Here is a 21,466-nt window from a genome sequence, read left to right as displayed (position 1 = left end):
GGCGCGCATAGTCAATTCCCTTGCGTTTGACGTTTACACACTACCGCCATCTGTTCAGCGTACTACCCACCACAGTGTACTCAACAGATGGCGGTAATGTTTTAGCGACGATGTTTTACATTGAGAAATATTCAATGTGTTATGTCTGTTTGTCTGTGCCGAGAGGGTGTTGCCAGCTTGGATTCGATTTGGCGCGAAATACGTCTATAAGAATGTAGTTACTCCAAATCACGACGATAAACAAGACAAGACAGGCAAAATACGATCCCGGAAGCTGTACACGACGATGCAAACGAAGTTCGATTGCCTGGTAATGGACGACGAAACCTACGTCAAGGCAGACTTCAAACAGCTTCCTGGGCAAGGGTTTAATACGGCAACCGAAAGGGGAAAGGTGGCAGAAATGTTCAAGCATATGAGACTGTCGACTCAAGTAACCAGAAATTCCGCATTTAATGATAAAACTCACTTCCAAGTTCCATAATGTTCAAATAAAGTTCCGACAAAACTTTCAAGTTCCATAAAATTGAAATAAATTTCCGACAGAACTTTTTCCCCAAGCAACCAAAAGTTCCGCATTCAACGATAAAACCCATTTTAAGTTCCATAAAGTGCATATAAAGTTCCAACTCAATATTCTGGCTACTTTAGAAGCTATAGAAAGCACACGAGGAACTTCAGGCTCCAAAAAGTTCCGATGCGTACTCCTAGCAACTTGAAGCTCAAACAAAAAAAAAGTTCCAAAAAGCATCCCTAAGCACATCTTACAAACATCAGGCAAGACTGAAAACATGGCCACAACAAAGTTCTGAACAAGGTCCCAGCGGAACTTCTTAGCAACTTTAGAGTATCTTAAAAGCTCCCTGCGGAACTTCATTTTTTTTCCTTGATTTGTTTTTCGTCGATCTTGTTTTCCGTGCTGAGCACCAATGCTACCGACGCCAGAGAGGCAGCTTCCACACCTGGATCCTCCCTATCGACCCATCAACTCATGAACCAACGGCTGTACTTCCCCCTTCCGAAGGAAAGCGTGATCAGAGATGTTATGCCTCAGAACATCCTGACGGTGCCGACTGGGATTGAACCCATGCCTGCTGGGGTGAGAGCTAATCACGCTTACCACAACACCACCGGCGCCACTACGTGGAACTTCTTGGCAACTTGAAAGTTTCTAAAAAGGTCCGTCATACCCCACATGAAGCAATCCGCACAAGTGTTTATTAGTAACAAAATTTAATGTACGTATGTATGAAATGATCAGTTGCTCAAATAAATCATAATTCTTAAATTTATCCAAACATAAAAAAATTAAAGGGCCATTTCCTGGATTCGAACCCGTGCACTGTGGTTTAAAAGTGCAAATTCGTGAACTTAATTGTTTTCTGAGATGTACGTACGTTTAAGCATAAGATGTCTTCAGAAGATTTTCATAGTTCTGGATTCCGCACCTTTTGGAATGTTCACCTTAATTTTTCTTAAGGTGCAACTGCACTTCAAAAAACTAACTTTTTTATATTAACAGATATCGAGATGATGTCTTGTACAAATTTGTAGGACTTTCAATTTCAAGAAACTTTGCTGAAGACATCAAGTTGCCATGACTTCATTGTATGAAGATATAAGAGATTATTTGCCAGTTGCACCTTAAAATCAGTTGTTTGAGTTTTTCTATGTCTTATTCACGTTGTATCTCTTTGGTGTATTCTGCAAAGCTTTAGATAATATCTAAACACACAACTTTTCTCAAGACACCAAAGTGCTATGATTTGATTGGCGAGAGATACAGTGATTTTTAAGCAAAAAATCACCCTTTTTCAAAAAGCTATAACTAAGCTGGCCGCAAATTGCCGCACTTGCAACAAGTTTCATTTGAAAGCTCAGAATTTGTACTTGAAATGTTGTGGAGATCATTAGTATCCGTTAGTATCCTGGAAACTGTGGTGGATTTTAGTAAACAAAGATTTAAGATTTTTGTATGGGGCTATTCAAGTAAAAACGATATTTTGCTATCTAACAATGGTCTCGATTTTTTTTGTTTAATTTCTAGTTTGTTTTTTTTTTTTTTTATTCTAAAGTAACTTAAAAGTAAAATAAAATGTAAGATTAATCAAAACATAACACCGAATTTAAAAGTGATGTTTTTAATACAAAAAGATTTTGACATCCTCTCTTACACAATAGACCCTTTGATATCGAGCTAGGGAGATTCGACTGTAATTTGTTTTTAAGGAGGAAAAATGATCAAAGCAAACTATATATTTTATTTGAAAAAAAAATATATAGTTTGTCGGCTGCTGTCGTAAGACCTGTTACTGCATTTCAAGTACCAAGAGAAGATCAGAACATCGTTTTCAAGAAACATCCATCGAAAATGTCCAATTATTCATCAGGTATTGATTTTAATCTTCGTAAAACTTATTGAAAATTGTGAAACATTGAAGGAACATGCTAAATTTTTTGTTCAGTTAAAATTGATAAGCGTAAATTGCTGCAACTCTGCAAGGAAACCCAAGGAAGTGAAATTGAAAAAGCTCGAAAAATGAGTCAAGAAGTGTATAAAGCGTACAACATTGACGAGTCCGATTTAAATAGAGATGATGTGGAGAAGGCTCTGTTACCGATTGGCAAATATTTTAAAAAGCTTTATCGCAAGTTCCACCGATCCGAGACAACAATGATCAAATGCAATATCCGCTACTTCGAAAAACTCTTCAATCTTCCCACTCTCTTGCTCTCTGAACTTCCTTCAACAAGCCGAGGTAGAACAACGACACCTTTCCGAGATAGTTCTGATGCTGTAAAACGCCGAAAGACTGCGTATCTAAGACGGGGTCATTCCGTTAGCAACTTGACTTACGCTACTCAAATGAAGTTGCGTGAAGGTGGATCCGTAGATGCGGCAAAAGTAGTGAAGGAAGCAACAATGACAACCCCTACCCGAGCATCAAAGATACTTGTTTCGTGGAGAAATTCTCAGGAGAAGCAGCCCTTACAGTATTCTGACCTGGAAGCACTAGCAATGATCATAGATGCCAACTTGACCAAGTTACAATACCTCAAAATCCAAGGAGAAGCAAAACTGAGAAACGTGAATATTTACCCGTCGTACAACAAAATTGTCAATGCCAAGAAACAGTGCTATCCGGAAGATCAATTTATTATGGTTGATGAAAAAAATGCCGAAGTAAATCTTCAAAAGCTTTTGGACCATACCTCAAGTAGGATTGTTTTGGCAAACAAGGAGCATCTTGAATATTTTTCAGATGACGAGCTCAAGCAGGTTGTACCTTTTTTATTTTCATTATAGAGACTTTGAACCAATAATTTATTTTCCTCAGGTTGTACTTTTGGTAAAATGGGGATTCGATGGCAGCAGCGGACATGCGGAATACAAACAAAAATTTGAGAATGACGACGGAGAATCTAGTGATTCAAATATGTTTATTACTTCCTTAGTTCCTATTAAGGCAGATGTAAACGGAAAAGTTTTGTTCCAAAATCCCCGACCATCATCAACCCGATTCTGTAGACCTGTGAGGATTCAGCTCGTGAGTGAAACTACGAAAGTATCAATCAACGAGAAGAAACATATAGAGAATCAGATTGACCAGCTTGTTCCAACAGTAATTACGGTAGAAGGCCGTACCATTATTGTGCGCTATGAGATGGTTTTGACAATGGTAGACGGAAAGGTCTGCAATGCTGTTACGGGCAACAAATCGTCACAAACTTGCTATATTTGTAATGCAACCCCGAAATTGATGAACAATCTTGATTCAGTAACTGAACGCGTGGAGAACAGCGATGCTTTCCAGTTTGGGCTTTCAACTTTGCATGCCTGGATCCGGTGAGATTTATTAAAATTAAGTGTTAAGTATTATGGTTTGATACAATATCAATATTTTATAGCTTTATGGAATACTTTCTTCACTTGTCTTACTGACTTGAAATTAAAAAATGGCAGGTAAGAGGACAGAATGTTCAATCCATGAAGATTAGAAAGAATCAAATCCAAAAACGGTTCAAAGTGGAAACTGGCCTGATTGTTGACAAGCCTAAGCCTGGAGGATCTGGAACGTCCAACGACGGCAATACTGCCCGACGTTTCTTTTCAGATCCCAAGAAAACAGCTGCAATAACTGGACTGGATGTGACAGCACTGGAACGATGTGGTACCATATTACAGGTAATAAAATGGAATACTGAAAAACCAGATGTACATACAAACAATACAATATTCTTAGGTATTAGCGTCAGGGCACAAAATCAACAAGGAACGGTTTTCTAGTTATTGCATTGAAACAGCAAAGTATCTAGTGGACCTATACCCCTGCTACTACATGCCAGCTTCAGTGCATAAAATCCTGATTCATGGTGCCCAGGTCATCAATCATTTCACGGTTCCTATCGGACAGCTTTCCGAAGAAGCACAGGAATCGAGGAATAAAGACCTCAAATGATACCGCCGAGACCACACTAGAAAATGTTCCAGAACGATCTTGATCGCCGTTTGCTAGTGTCTTCAGATCCACTAATCTCAAGCATGCGGAAAAGCCCCAAAAAGGAGACAAAAAATTTGTCTCAAGACGCAAAGTTCTTGTTGAGCTTAGATGATGGAGAAGAAATGGATTCGGAGGATGAACATGATGTTTCAGATGATTTTGAAGTTTAATTTGTTTATCAGAAATTTTTAATTGTTACTTTGGTTTTATGTTTGGATTAGTTTAACATGTTATTTTACTTTTCAGTTAGTTTAAAATAAGTAAAAACAAACTAGAAATTAAACAAAAAATCAAGACCATTGTTAGTTAGCAAAATATCGTTTTTACTTGAATAGCCCCATACAAAAATCTTAAATCTTTGTTTACTAAAATCCACCACAGTTTCCAGGATACTAACGGATACTAATGATCTCCACAACATTTCAAGTACAAATTCTGAGCTTTCAAATGAAACTTGTTGCAAGTGCGGCAATTTGCGGCCAGCTTAGTTATAGCTTTTTGAAAAAGGGTGATTTTTTGCTTAAAAATCACTGTATCTCTCGCCAATCAAATCATAGCACTTTGGTGTCTTGAGAAAAGTTGTGTGTTTAGATATTATCTAAAACTTTGCAGAATACATCAAAGAGATACAACGTGAATAAGACATAGAAAAACTCAAACAACTGATTTTAAGGTGCAACTGGCAAATAATCTCTTATATCTTCATACAATGAAGTCATGGCAACTTGATGTCTTCAGCAAAGTTTCTTGAAATTGAAAGCCCTACAAATTTGTACAAGACAGCATCTCGATATCTGTTAATATAAAAAAGTTAGTTTTTTGAAGTGCAGTTGCACCTTAAGAAAAATTAAGGTGAACATTCCAAAAGGTGCGGAATCTAGAACTATGAAAATCTTCTGAAGACACCTTAATGCTAAAACGTACGTACATCTCAGAAAACAATTAAGTTCACGAATTTGCACTTTTAAACCACTGTGCCGTGTACGAACGCTAATCACTCCGCCACAAGTATGTTGGAATACCATGCGGGCAAACACTAATTTAAAATTCATCAAGGTGTTGTGTTTCGTATTCAAGTCAGTCAGCTGGCTCTGAAAACTCCAACAGTAGGCGGGACAACAGGTCACTTTAAGCGTGCTGGGGCTCTCACGCAGAAGGACTGGGTTTAGTTTTTCAAACAGCTCCAATTCTACTACTAATGCTGATAAATCAATACACCTGCCTTTAGAAATAAATTTCATAAAAGTGCGAACTAAATATAGAATTGGTGTAGAGGCAAAAACCCTTTTTAATTTATTTTCTAAAAGTACCGTTCAAGTTCCGCCAGAAGCTTCTTAGAATGCTCTTCAATTATGGTACTGGAACTTTCAAGTTCTTATAACGACTTAAAAATGAGGCTGCTTAGCATTTTATAGAGCACCTACCAAGCTGCTTAAGCCACAAATAGCCTTTTATCAAAACTTTTGGGTACTTAGGTCTTCATCATCCCTGAGAATTCTTGGCAATTTCAAGACTCTGTCACCCAGCTTACTTTCACTACATTCTGCTTGTCCGAAGCCCCTTATTAATTAACCTGCTGTACAATTTTGTGCCATCTACCCTAGTAACCATAGACACATTAAAGGGTGTCCCAAATAAAATTGCATCACGGAAAAAAACGCTGTTGAAAATTACTTTGGGTACGAAAGTTACCCCGTTGGCTTCGTACCACTCCATGACAATATTTGAACAGTGGTACGAAGCTAGATCCGGCCAGAAGATCATAGGGCCCTCGTGTTGCTTCAACATAGGAAGCAGACTCCTTGAGGTAGATCACCCCGTTTACAGTCCCGGGAGTCACGAACGGCACACTCCGTTTGCCACATGAGCAGATCGCTTGCCAAATCATGTATTTCTTGGCAAACTTTGAAAGTTTCTACTTCCTTACTTCCTCCGGAACATCAAACTTGTGCTAGGCGGTGTAGAATAGTAGCTCCGGAAGCTGCCGGAAGTCCGCCTTGTCGTAAGTCTCATCATCCAAACGTTTGTGGTCAAGTGCGTCAAGTATTGAAGTGGTACATACAAATTTTCGCAATTACCGAATACCACATGACCATGTTGTGTGGGGTGAGTCGATCTATCCGTGCGCCACTCTACACTCTCCTTGTCGACTCACCGACATCCAACAGAGAGCGAGTAAGCAGAAGCATCATTACGTGAGTGAGTGTCAAGCAGGTAAGATGCGTCCGGGTCAAAGATGGAAGCTTACGGAATGGGTGGTTTCCTGATGGCAGATCACATCTGCACATTTGGCGACCGTGACAGGTCTTTTCGCTGCCTATTTCATCACAGCGGAAAGAAACGAATACACATTTTGCCGTTGATGCAATTTGGAAGGAAATCACTCATTCCGCAAGCTAAAATAGAACAAATTTATTATGCTGGAAGTGCAAAATCAAGACGGCTGCCAGAATGGCTAGTACGGCAAGGAATATTGGTAGTGAAACAAACTTTAGTTTAACACTGTGGAGGTAGTGCTAGTTAAAAAAAAGCAAGTTGAGAGGACTGCAGGTTTTCGTGAACAAAAGTAGAAAAAACGGTGATCCCTGATTAATAAAATGCGAGTCGTGAGAACAGCTTGTTTTGAGAATGTGTGTGTGTGTTCAATAAAATAGCGTGTTGAGAGGACCGCAAAGCAGAGCGTGTCGGAAGGATCGCAATAGCAGGCCGTGTTAAGAGAACCGCAAAAGAACAGTGTGTTGAAAGGACCACAAAATTGATAGTGCGCTGAGAGGACCGCTGGTTTTGTGAACAATAAGAAGAGGAAAAGTGCGTCTGGAGCATTTTCCTGCCATTCCTGCCAGCACGCCACGCATTTCATCTGAGCTCGCTGTTGAAAGCACTATCCGTTGGGATAACATCACACCTTTTCCGAAGAACGTCCCGGCTACCAAAATGTGGGAAGCTTGGACGTGCTTCATTGAGGACTTCGAAATAGCATCTTCATTGTCGAATGTTAAGAATCCAAAGCGTCGTGTTGATTTGCTTATACTGTCAATGGGCGAGGAACTGAACAGTATTGTCCGTGCTGCCAAGTTGCGACCAAATTCAGAGGATGATGCTTGCTACGAGACTTTGGTAAATAACATTGACCGGTATCTTAAGTCCATGACGGATCCAGCTGCTGAACACGAAAGCTTTTTAAACATGCGTCAAGAAGAAGGAGAATGTACGGTCATGATTCAAACTTCATCGTGCAATCAGCAACTCGGGCCGAAGCATTTTAAGCTGAGACTTCACCATCTGTAATTGAATCCAACGCCTTAGCAGCAAGCAACAATCAGTACCGTGGTTCACAACATCGATTCAAACGCGGAAATTCAAGAGTATTTTAAGAAGACGTGTTTGGTGGCCAGGCATGGCGAGCGATGCAGAGAAGTGGGTTAAATAGTGTGCCGTTTGCGCTGTTAATGGAAGACCAGAGAGGCCGACCCCAATGCAGAGATCATTTGCACCTAAAGCCGTTTGGGATACCATTGCGCTCGATTTTAATGAACCGTATCTGATGTTCGGAAGCATATAAATTTTGTTCGTGATTGATCTAAGGTCCAGATATGCAATAGCACGTCCTGTTAAATCAACCAAGTTTGAACACACCAAAGCAGTACTAGACTCGATTTTTGAAAGGGAAGGTTTTCCAAGAGCAACAAAATCGGACAATGGACCACCATTCAATGGCGAGGACTATGCACGCTATTGTTCTGAACGTGGCATCCAAGTTATATTTTTGACGCCCTTTATGAAAATTGTGAATAAAGCGATGTGCACTGCAGTGTCTACAGGCACAAACTATCAGAAAGAATTGCAGTTTGCAATTCAAGCATATAATGCAGCAGATCATACAACCACGAAATTGCCTTCCGAGGAAGTGTTGTCGGGTCACAAAATCAAGCGTGGATTCACAGGAGTGGAACTTTGAATCAGAAAGTGGCTCCACTCGTCATTTGCAAACACTAGCGCACCTAGCGGTAGAAGGCATCTTTTGCCTGCAGATAAGATAGGCAGCATGCTATGATAGTGTGAGTGCACATAGAAATCTCACGTGGAACGCTTCCACAACACATCGCTTGTTGAGCAGAAAAACGAACCACTTTTTGATTCACCGATTTGTTGCACTTCCCCTTCTGTTCTGTGGTGGATTGTCACTTCTTCATCCTGGAAAGTCAAATCATGACGAACACGCATAAGAAACTCGAGATCGTGAAGTGAAATTGCAGTCAAAAGAACGAGAGGACGTTCGACGTGGCGCTAAGGCATGTAGAGTTAAACCAGGAGACACGGTTGCCGTAGAACGCCCATCTAGGACAAAAGATGAAAGTAGATTTGGCATGAAGCGATACGTTGTATCCGAAGATCGTAACGGTAGTTTGGTTCTCTGCGATCCCGATGGTCAGCAACTTCGACGTCACGTATCGCAGACAAAAAAGGTCCAAGAATTTCGTGAGCAGAAATCGACAAACACATACGAGCCAATACATACGTCAAATCCAGATGTTCTCTCCGATGAAACTCGTCCTCAACGGCCTATCAGAGACAGGAAGATTCCATCCTATCTGTCTGAATACATCCGTTCAGTGGAAGATAATGTTTGTGATTATTGGAAAGAAGAATACAAGCATAACTTTTCAAAAGGACGTAAGTCGCAAAAATAAACAAATCGATATTTGACATCTAACCGAATATAAAATACATGCTTTTCCTACGAGTTAATGAAAAACAAGGTTTGAAATTGTAATGCATTATGGAAAATATATTTAATGAACGCCCTATGTGACCTTCTTTCATTGTTTTTAAAATGGTGTTGATACACCCTTTTACTGTCCGCATGACTTAACTGTTAAAATTTGATGATAACACAAAAACTGCAGATACGCTCACAGTGAAGCGTCGTATGTGAAAAAACAAAGCAACCACTATCAATCAGCAAATGCGTCAAGTTTGTATGTTTGTTTTTGTATTTCCTGGAGCAACATGTTTATTATTTCAAAAGTATTCTAATAAAATTGCACTTTAATCCTGAATTTTAATATTGAACTTCACATACCAATCTGACCATCGCTTTCTTAACACGAAAAACACAAAACGTATAACATCTGACTGAGCCTCTCATCTCCGCATTTAACATCGATTATTTCACAACTCTGGGTAGTTATGTAAGTAAACCAACCAACCGACAATTCCTCAATGCTTTTCGAGCTGCCGACGTATCTTCACTGCAAAACAAAAACCGGTGTATCTGATTTGACGTATGTGAAAACCCTTCTGTCAAATAGACGAATCATGGGTGTATGTAACAATCAAGGTGTGATACCGACGAATCAATCAGAGTGTATGTGAGTAGTACACAAGTAAAAGGTGTATGATTTTGTTTTATCAAAAGTCTTGTCCGTGTTTGCAAAACTCGTCATTTTTCACAATTCTCTTAAACGCTATCCCTTTATCCAACTAATAACGCAAACAGATATGAAAAAATAGCATTAACTTTTAAATAGCATTTAATAATCTCATATAGACATTGCTATCTAATGTTTCTAATTTCCTATCCAATGTTATATACGTCCTTTTAAAAAGTTATGCTTGAATAGCTTTGGTGAGGAAACGATAGGTCGATTATTGTTACCGCTGCGTGGATATTCTTACTTAAAATAAACCGATTCGTGCTTCTGTTTTTTTTCTTTTGTTCAACTTTACACTCTTCCGGTTTCACAATTTTGGTTTTCAAAATTCTTACCAGGGATCTTGACAGAGAATGAATCATGTCTTTTTGCTTTGGAGTCTACGTTGAAAATGGTTTGCTGGTTATTGTCAGGTTGCTATGTCAATCAGTAGAAGCATGGCATACTTTTTTTTAGGCAACGATTTTGTCCTAAGAGCAACCGTACCAGTCGTTGCCATTTACGGCCCTATTTTCCTAACGCACAGCGTTTCCATTTTGGCTTAATCACTCCTCTCCACACCGGTCGTTGCTAAATATCAGAGTCATAATTTAAGTTACCGTTTTCCACACCGGCAAAACAAACTTTTGACGTTTATTCAAAATAGCAACCGTCTGATGCGTTGCTACCGGGTTGCTAAATTTATGAACTCACTACATCCCAAGGTGCGGATTGCTATTTCCCCCACCTAAATAGCAACCCCCGGTACGCAAATAGCGTTATGGTAGAGGTTGGTAAATGTGCCTTATTTACTCATTGGTACGGTTGCTCTAAGACACGCTGATATATGTATATATATTTCTTTTTTTTTATTTCTGTGGAGGAGAAGGGGGATGTGTGGGGTTAGTCGATCTATCCGTGCGCCACTCTATATTGTGTACTCTCCTTGACTACTCACCGACATCCAACAGAGAGCGAGTAAGCAGAAGCATCATTACGTGAGTGAGTGTCAAGCAGGTAAGATGCGCCCGGGTCAAAGATGGAAGCTTACGGAATGGGTGGTTTCCTGATGGCAGATCACATCTTCACACATGTCAATAGAGGTTTTTGACGTTTAATCGAACGTCTTTTTGGCCATATCACTTTATTTTCATGCACCACCAATGTAGAGTGCGCTAGCCGATTTTGAGAGGAAATGTCATCCAATCCATTTGTTTACATCATAGTGACGATTTTCAAAACTCATAATAATGTACATTTTATTGCACAACTTGCAAAATTCCATCAGGAGTGGTCTTATTTTTCGATTATCTACAGATCTGCACTAATTTACAGCTGAAATAACCACACATTAAATATCATAACCGCTGGTATAATTTTATAAATCTTAATTTTTCTCATCAAAAACATATGGAAGCACCAGCCGGATCACTGCAAACTCGATACAGAAAACAAAATATTCCACGTTCATGATGATTTCAAGGTGGATATATTAATCAGAAAAGGTGAAAATATTGTCCTTTTCCTATGCTTCACGGTGAACATTTTCACCCTTTTGAGGGTTCCCTATTCCCCGCCAGAGGCTGAAACAATCGCTTAGTTTCTATTGGATATGCCTATTAACGAAGAAATCATATCAAGAAGACCGGCAACTTTGCCAGAATCCAAGCGACAGATACAATAGCGCTGCGCTTGAGTGAAGGTGGAAGCAATGCATAGAAAAATTATCAAATACGCAAACCTTTCTTCTGAGGATGTAATCTTTGCTATCAAATTCGTTCGAAGCATTTACCTTTGAGCGGCAGATAATGCGTTCGTATTAGAAAATGGAAGAGTTGCCAATCTTCTTGATTTGTTGTCTTCACTATTAACCAGAAACACTTACAATTTAGCAATAAATTCCTACAATGAATTTTCGCATTGTTTTTATTGATAAAAGAGTTTACTTACTTACCTTACCAATCAGGCTAAGGCCTTGTTGTCCTCTGCTGTCCGAAGAAGTCGTCTCCACTCTACTCGATCCATGGCCACAGTTCGCCAGCCTCGTAGTCTGCGAAGGGTCCGCAGGTCACCTTCTACTTGGTCGATCCACCTTGCCCGCTGCGCGCCTCTTCTTCTTGTTCCTGTTGGGTCGCTTTCTAGAACCATTTTCACTGGGTCGTCGTGTGGCATTCTTACGACGTGCCCAGCCCACCGTAGTCGCCCATTTTTTGCAATGTGGACGATGGATGGTTCTCCCAGCAGCTGGTGCAATTCGTGGTTCATTCGCCTCCTCTACGTTCCGTCATCCATCTGCACTCCACCGTAGATGGTACGCAACACCTTCCGTTCGAAAACACCAAGGGCGCGTTGGTGCTCCACGAGCATAGTCCAGGTCTCGTGGCCGTAAAGGACCACCGGTCTAATCAGCGTCTTGTAGACAGTCAACTTCGTGCGGCGGCGAATTTTATTCGACCGGAGCGTCCATCGGAGTCCAAAGTAGGCACGATTCCCTGCCATAATGCGTCTTTGAATTTCTCTGCTGGTATCATTTTCGGCGGTCACCAGTGAGCCCAAATACACGAACTCATCGACCACCTCGATTTCGTCACCGTCAATCTGAACTCGGGGTGGGAGGCTAGCATTGTCTTCCCTAGAACCTCTTCCTTTCATGTATTTTGTCTTTGATGCGTTGATGGGAAGTCCAATCCGTCTAGCTTCAGCCTTCAGTCTGATGTACGTTTCCGCCATCATCTCAAAGTTCCGTGCCATAATGTCAATGTCATCGGCAAAGCCAAGGAGCTGGATGAACTTCCTGAATATCGTGCCACTCGTGTCTATCCCAGCTCTTCTGATCACACTTTCTAACGCGATGTTGAATAGCAGACACGAAAGTCCATCACCTTGCCATAGCCCCCTTCGAGATTCAAAGGGACTCGAGAGTGTCCCCGATACTCGAACAATGCACATTACTCGATCCATCGTCGCCTTGACCAATCGCGTCAGTTTATCCGGAAGTCCGTACTCGTGCATAATCTGCCATAGCTGATCTCGATCGATTGTGTCGTATGCGGATTTGAAATCGATGAACAAATGATGTGTGGGCACGTTGTATTCGCGGCATTTCTGCAGAACCTGCCGAATCGCGAAAATTTGGTCCGTGGTAGCGCGGGCACCCATGAATCCCGCCTGGTATTGCCCCACGAACTCTCTTGCATATGGTGACAGACGGCGGCATAGAATTTGGGAGAGTACCTTGTAGGCGGCGCTCAGCAGTGTGATCGCGCGATAGTTGCAGTAATCCAACTTGTCGCCCTTTTTGTAGATTGGGCATACGACACCTTCCATCCACTCCTCCGGTAATATTTCCTCCTCCCAAATCTTGGCAATTACCCAGTGCAGCGCTCTAGCCAGTGCTTCACCACCGTATTTTAATAGCTCACTTGGTAGTTGCTTTGTTGTTCTTCAGCCAACCGATCTCCTCCTCAACTTCTTGAAGATCAGGGGCCGGTAGCCTGTCGTCTTCTGCGCGTGCTCCAAGGTCTGTTGCCGTGCCACCTTCGTTTTCTGCTGCTTCACCGTTGAGGTGCTCGTCATAGTACTGCTTCCACCTCTCAATCACCTCACACTCGTTCGTGAGAAGGTTACCGTCCAAGTCCTTGCACATATCGGCTTGCGGCACGTAGCCTTTGCTTGAACTATTTAGCTTCTCGTAGAACTTCCGTGTGTCGTTTACGCGGTACAGATTTTCCATCGCTTCGCGATCTCGGACTTCCTGGTGACGCTTCTTCCTTGGGAAAACCGAGTTTTGTCTGTTCCGCGCTTGTCTGTATCGCTCCACATTCAATCTCGTGTGGTGTTGCAGCATTCTCGCCCGTGCTGCATTCTTCTCCTCTACTAACAGTTTGCATTCGCCGTCAAACCAGTCATTTCTTCGGTCCGGGATTGCAGCACCTAGTGCCGCTGCAGCAGTACTACCTATGGCTGAACGGATGTCCCTCCAGCCATCTTCAAGAGAAGCTGCGCCAAGCTGCTCTTCCGTGGGTAGTGCAACTTCCAGCTGCTGCGCGTAGTCCTGGGCAACTCCGGCGTCCCGTAGTTGCTCAATGTTGGGTCGCGGCCTTCGACTTCGAGGGGTGTTATGAACCGTCGAGAGTTTTGAGCGCATGCATACTGCAACTAGGTAGTGGTCCGAATCTATGTTCGCACTAAGGTACGTGCGGACGTTGGTAATGTCGGAGAAGAATTTCCCGTCGATTAGAACGTGATCGATTTGGTTTTCTGTGTGTTGGTCAGGTGATTTCCAGGTGGCTTTGTGGATATCCTTGCGGGGGAAAAAGGTACTTCGAACTACCATACCCCGGGAGGCTGCAAACTTCACGCATCGTTGGCCGTTGTCGTTCGATACGACATGCAGGCTGTTTGGCCCTATTGCCGGTCTATACATTGCCCCTCGTCCTACCTGAGCGTTCATGTCGCCGATGACGATTTTGACGTCCCGTTGCGAACAGCCGTCGTACAACTGCTCCAGCTGCCCTTCGTGTGGGCAGTGCACGTTGATGATGCTGTAGTTGAAGAAACGGCCCTTAATCCTCGACTTGCACATCCTCGCGTTGACCGGCTGCCAACCAATCACGCGTTGGCGCATCTTACCCAGCACTACAAAGCCGGTTCCCAGCTCGTTGGTGGTGCCACAGCTCTGGTAGAAAGTAGCCGCTCGATGCCCGCTTTTCCATACCTTTTGTCCCGTCCAGCAAAGTTCCTGCAGTGCTACGACTTCGAAGTTGCGTGGTTGAAGTTCGTCATAGATTAACCTATCGCAACCCGGGAAGCCGAGCGATTTGCAGTTCCATGTTCCGAGTTTCCAATCGTAGTCCTTATTTCGTCGCGTAGGTCTGTGCCGATTGTTCTGATCCGTATTTCTTTCTTCGGTATTTGCAACTTTGTTTTTTTTTCAGGGCGGCTTGTTGAGTTTACTAAGGAGTTCAAATAAGAGCTTGTATCTAAGATATACCGTCTAGGTTGGCTTCTACATTGACACCGACAGAGCACCTCAAACACGGAACTCTCAAATTGCTTCCGAATTTCAACCTATCGAACTTTTTCACTGATAACGAGTTAAAAAATCAATTTAAAATTTACTATACATTTGCTGTGACATCAAAACCACCGACAAACTGACATGACACTTAATTCTAACTTATGCCCGAAAATCGTAAACGACCGATTTAAATGTGCAGTGATCCGAACTGTAAAAACCATAGGAGTTTTTGAACTAGATAAAGAAAATTGTCCAGAATAGATGAGACACGAACCAATTCATAACTTTTGCATGCGGGTTCATGGCTTACACGATAACTCGCAACAACTCAAAATTGAGTCGAACATGATCATTTCAGCGGGAACTATGGCTGCTCACTTTTGAGTTAATGACGTTATCGCGCAGAGTGAGTCAAAACAACTCTGTGATATTTTCAGCCGGGAAGTTTGTTTACTTTATTTGATTTGATAAAAAAAATGGAAATTACCTGCTCCAGATTAATTAAACTGGAGCTGAAGACGATTGAAAACTGTCTCCGCATGCAATTCCTACTTACCTTAATACATTTCGGCCGGAGTTGTTTTACAATAATTTCGCCATTTCTTAGACCGTTTGCTCCGACACGGCTGGCATTTGTTTCGAAGTCCCGGATTTGGCTGACTGAGTGGCTTTTACTCAGTTTGACATTTCTTGTTTACTCAGATTTTGACAACCTAATGCATCAGCCGAAATTGAGTACGATCGACTCACCCGGTGAGTAAGCTGAAGTAAGCGTGTAGCTAAATATTTCCGGCGAACACGGAGCCAGATGTCAGTAGTAGAAACACTGGAATAAGAGACCAGCGGAGACACTGTTATGATTCCAATCGAACTGTCAAAAGCGGTTCCAATCTGCAATGTTTACAAATGGTTTGCTTCAATTAGGGAGGAGTATTAAAATCGTTTAACAATCACTCATGAACTCGCTCGTCGGCAGAGCTGCCAGGTGGTTTTATAAAAAATCTGTATCCACTCTATTAAAAAATCTGTATTTTCTGTATTGACGATTTTTTTCTTAATTAATCATGTTTTGTTGTTTTACAAATACAGTGCATACAAAATAACCATAAAAAGTGCTTAACCACCTATTCGGGCTATCGTACTAACCATACGAGATATAATTGCGCCATTTGTGATATCGTCCGTACTTATTTATAAGAGTGATATGAAGCCGTTTGAAAATGTATGGAGATTTTAGTTTCTATTCATTATCTTCCTGATAAGCAGTTTTAAATGGAAAAAAGTGCACGAGTTCATTACTATTTGATATTTTTAATATAGACGAATACAATTAATTACATCATTTGTGTGGTAGTTACACCAAAAAGTCGAGAGATGTCGCCCCGCCAGTGCTGGTAAAATCATTTTTGCAGTATGGAGAATATCAGAAAATCCGCAATTTCCTACGAAATACATTTTCAATGCAAGTAAAATGTTTACGAGTACTTGTATTTGTACCATTTTAATGTGCTTGGGCACTTTTCTTGTATTTAACATACATGCTTATATTGGAAATATTAAATTAATACTGTAAATCCCCATACAATCTCAAATCGTTTACTACCAGCTCCATATGCATCCGAAACCGGTTGGTCCTCTGGTTGTGAATGCTGTCAAAAACACCATAACATGATTAATTGTCGATGGAAATTTGATAGGTTCCCGAGCAGAGGGTGAGAACAAAATGAAAACAAGAATTATGTTGTTTTCATTATTCCTGATAACTCAAATTGATTTCATTTTGATGGAGTTGATGGCTAACAGAACAAAAATGAGAGCTAAAAGATATGCGAAGAATATCAAAATTATAACATATATTGATATAAGTGAGAACTGCTTGATAACTTATTTTGATATAGATATTTTATTTAGATTACAAATTTAGTTATCAACATGTTATTGCATGCATGCCGAAAAAACAAAAAAAAATACATCAAATTTTGATGTCATCATGCGGCAGCTATATAAACGCACAGTGGAATCGGGCGTTACTGCGTTTTCCGTTGGAAGGAGTGAGAGAAGCATAAAAGAAACAGCAACGCCTCGAGCAGATCCCACTGCAAAATATATGGTTTTTAGCACAACAATTAATTTTGGAGAGAAGGTGATACGCTGATAAAATCGATCAAGTTATTTTGTTTTTATAAATTTTGAATTTTTTTTTTCTCAAGCATTTTATAAAAATCTGTATAAATCTGTATTGTAATTCAAAAATCTGTGATAAATCTGTATTCTGTATCGGGTCTGTATTAAGATTAAAAAATCTGTATAATACAGATAAATCTGTATAAATGGCAGCGCTGCTCGTCGGTGCATTGGCGAAGTCACTCGCAAGCAGCTACAAATGCAAGTGATGCCAGGATTGCTTTGATGTTTATCTTGTTGCCAAATTCATGTTTTTTTTCTCCGCTGGTCTCTTATTCCAGTGTTTCTAGTCAGTAGTATGCTTTGGTTAGAAATTTTATAGTTTTTGCTATGGTCATTCATGTCAGTTTGTTGGTGTCAAAACTACCTTTCGTAATCCTACGTCAAATCTACGGTCGTGTCTTGGATACAACCTCTTACTTTTTTCGTCTTCCTGCCTACTCCACTGCCCAATTTCTTTCGTCTTTCAGAAGTTTTCCTCCACCGTCTTTCAGTTGGGAGTTTGTTATTTTTTCTCGTATCCCGGTGAACCAGAAAATTTACGTGAACGAGTGTCTGGAAAAAGGTTCGCTGCCTTTCCTGAAGTAACACGATTGTGCCGTGCTGCTTTGACCGGATTTGGACATGGAGTGGTATTCCGCCAACAACGTGCAGGTGGTTCCCAAGGACAAGAACGCTCCCAACACGTCAGAGCTCCGTCCAATCGAAAAATTTTGGGCCACCGTTAAGTGGAACCTGGAGAAGACACAAAAACCTATTGGAAGCGAGAAGCAGTTTAAGGCAAACAAGCCTTCTGCGGCGAATAAAGTGGACGAGGTGGCTGTACAGAATCTGACGACAGGAGTTAAACGAAAGACAATTCGGATATGGTGAACTGGAAGCTTATTTGAATTTTCTGTACTTTGTACTAATTGAACATAAAAAAGAAAATAATTCGATTTTTTTTTAAATAAACAGCTTACACGCATTCTTGTTTGACCAAATTCGTAACACCCTTTATAAACAAATCTAACATGAAAATATGCCACTTCATGGATATTTTTTAACAATGACCCCTCTCCCCCCTGAGAGATCCGCCTCCTAAACTATTCTTTGATAATTTAAAATGTTAAATTTACAAAATATTTAAATTTTAAAAATCCGTTGAACCTTTGTTGAGAATTGACAATTTGAACAACAGCTTTTCAACTCCATCGGGATGTAAGTGGCGGCTTGTTGTGGTTGTGGTTATACTTTCTGGGACACCCTATACTGTAAAGTTATGCTATTTTTTTTACGAACATGTAGCAATGATCAAATGCTTAAACCTGATCCTGGTGCATCCAGTGCTTATAAGCTTATCACAAAATGAAGCATGAGCATATTCGAAGCCCTTTTCCCACTGTGCACTAGATTAGTCCCACAGAAAGTCTGGTTACTCATGCTCATTGCGTAGCGCATCGCATCGCATATGTCTGTATTTGCGTCCGAAACCAGCATCGTTCTAGTCCTTATCACACTCTAAGCCTCGGTGAGAGCGTCAACAAAGCATAATCTAGCTGAGCTCGGAAAGGTTTGTCTGATTTCGTTACAATATTGCCATCATGCTTTCAGTTCGATTCCGTTAGCCAGCCGGACGATAGACAGTGCCTGTGTGCGTCGATCTGGAGTGAAACCTTACAAGTGTGATTCGTCGAAAGAAGTTGCATCCACATGGAACTGCACGATCATGCCAGGATAAAACGCAACGAATCGAACGTTCTGCTGGAATGGAAATCGCTGTCAGTCCGAGCAGGAGGTCGCAGTTTTTGGAAGTTCAGAAGCAAATCGGACGAGCCGAGCTACATCTTGAAAAATGGTAAGGATTGTTCTCAATGAGCTTATTAGTGGCTTATCAGTGACATGCGCGAAATTGGTTGACGATTGATTGTAATTGCTTCTACAGCGACGGGAGCGGTTCGATCCGGTGATCTGGTAGCCGTGATGGGTGCAAGGTTAGTGAGTTTGAAATTCGCAATTCTCAGTGGCAGAACAAATTGAAATTATTTTCTTCAGTGGATCCGGGAAAACGACTCTCCTAGCGGCGGCGGCCATGCGCTTGGTTGCCGAAGTCCACGGAAGTGTGCTTATCAATGGGCTGTACGTGAGCCAGACGCAGATGAAGCGACTGTCTGGATTTGTGCCACAGTTCGAGATCGCTATCAGATCGCTGACGGTGAGGGAGCATCTCTGGTTTGTGGTAGGTCGCTTCCTCTTCTGAGATAATGCTTATTGATTCGGAGATGACGTTATCGCTACTTATCGGTTTACAGTCACAGTTGAAGGGAGTCAGCCGGCTTCAAATGGGTGATGTTATCAGAGAATTGAACTTGGAAAAGTGTGAACATACGAGAATTTCGAACTTGTCTGGAGGCGAACGCAAGAAGGTAAATTTGGCGGGTGAGCTGCTCACGGAGCCGGATATTTTGTTTTGCGACGAACCGACCACGGGATTGGACAGCTTCAGTGCGCTCGCCGTGTTGAATACTCTAAGAAAGCTAGCAACCAAAGGGAGGAAAGCTGTGATTTGCACCATTCATCATCCGACGTCGGATGCGTTCCATTGCTTCAGTGATATCGTGTTGGTGAAGAAGGGAGAAATTTATTACCAGGGTCCAACGGCGAAAGCAAGTGCCTTCTTTAATAGGTAAGTTGATTTTTTTTTCCTGTACTTGAGCGGGTCCATTTCAAATGGCGAATTTTTTCCGATGTTTTTAACTGACCGTTGCCGATTAATTTTGCACAGTTGTTTGTTATTGTCCAACATGCCACTTTACACATTTGGTTCCTTACACTGAAACTAGGACCATAGTTAGGAATACTATTTTGCAGAAACACTTATTATCAATATAACCATGCTTATTACTGTTAAATATTCTATGAATTCAGTTTAGTTGACGATGAATGTTAACAATTTTACTATGATTCTGGAAAAAAAAACTTCTATGCTTGCTCAAAATGCAATAGTAATTAAGTAGTAGTAAAAAAAATAAAATTATTTTCTGCAAAAATCTATTGGTGAGGGTATTTAATTTAAACTAGAATCACGAGTGTCTGGCTGTGATAACCTTTATAAAAAAGGACAATTCAACTAACTAACATTTATTTTCACTGATTCTTCACTTTCACACAGAATTATGCACTTCGCACGTAATTCACCTAACTCACAATACTATCTGACTACGTTCCTATCATGCTTAGTCCTACTTATAAGCTATATCTGCTGACCGTGCTCCTCGATGAAATCGTATCAAAGTCCGTTGCCAGGTTGACGATCCGCTGACTCAGGTGGTGCCTCGCTGTGGCAAAGTCCGCTGCTGGGTTAACGACCTGCTGACTCGGGTAGATGTTCCAACGTAACTCTAGTAATGTAGTGTTTTTGCCAATGGATTTTGTTTCAGTGTAGCACTGTACGCGACTAACTATAACATAAATTCAGTAATCGACTAAATTTTCAATAGTGACCCAAAATATCCATTAGTACCGTCCCAATGACGCGTTCATCTAGATAAAATTGATTAATAGCTGATTAAGCGATGGGCCCAATCTTAGATCCAAAGGCCAACATTAGAGCCATATCCCCTTTTAAGTTGGATTTTGATAACATGAAGCTTTAGTGTGATGATTTATTAGCTAGATAATGATCTTTAGAAGAGGGTAGGTGGATAGTTCCGTTAGAGTACGGCAGTATGAAAATTGAATAGAAGTTGAAAATGAGCGAAGGGCCATTAATGCGACAGTTTTTAGTCATACTGCCGTACTCTAACGGAACTATCCACCTACCCTCTTCTAAAGATCATTATCTAGCTAATAAATCATCACACTAAAGCTTCATGTTAGCATTTCCAACCAACTCTGAAAATCGTTAACTTCGCGTATGAAGTAACATAAAAACACTTTGAATGTTGATTTTGATGTTTAATTTATAAATAATAATTGGCTCGGTCTCACCATGTTCCGCTGGTCTGACGGCAGATTGCTTCTTTTGGAATCCCTTGTACTTGTACCTGGTTCGATGTTGACTCTTCCTTGCTGGTTGGTGTGGTCGATCTCATGTCCACCATCTGTTACTGTATTGCCATGGTCATCTGGCATAAGGCTCGCGTCTTAAGTTGCTGGTCCACCGAACACTTGGAATAAGTCATTGAGTCAATGTAGAGATTAGTATGAGATGATGTTATATGCAAAGTGCGAAAAGAGAATAAATGGAATACGAAAGGGATTAGTTTCAAGAAATGATAGTTTCATCAGATTCCCCAACTAACCATACTGAAGCAAAGTAAGTAAATACAAGCTATATTGCGACTAAATGGTTACTTGGGTACTCA

At 41.1% G+C, this 21,466-nt stretch overlaps 1 protein-coding gene across 1 annotated transcript in view; it reads left to right on the top strand.

Annotated features, from left to right (window-relative positions):
* The first annotated feature begins 18,717 nt into the window (after positions 1–18,717).
* Positions 18,718–21,466, top strand: part of bw (brown) — a 30,728-nt gene continuing 27,979 nt past the window's right edge. Inside the window, exons 1-4 of the mRNA XM_065230155.1 lie at positions 18,718–18,957; positions 19,045–19,093; positions 19,155–19,338; positions 19,412–19,785. Of these exons, the coding sequence (XP_065086227.1) occupies positions 18,813–18,957; positions 19,045–19,093; positions 19,155–19,338; positions 19,412–19,785 (752 nt within the window). The 5' untranslated portion in view covers positions 18,718–18,812. The remainder of the gene's footprint in view (positions 18,958–19,044; positions 19,094–19,154; positions 19,339–19,411; positions 19,786–21,466) is intronic.

Source organism: Ochlerotatus camptorhynchus, unplaced genomic scaffold, assembly GCF_037179485.1.
Source record: "Ochlerotatus camptorhynchus isolate MF236.1 unplaced genomic scaffold, CSIRO-AGI_Acam_v1.1 ptg000328l, whole genome shotgun sequence".
NCBI classification, from domain to species: Eukaryota; Metazoa; Arthropoda; class Insecta; order Diptera; family Culicidae; genus Ochlerotatus; species Ochlerotatus camptorhynchus.
The sequence above is the reverse complement of the archived record's forward strand: the minus strand, read 5'-3'. Positions and strand labels throughout refer to the sequence as shown.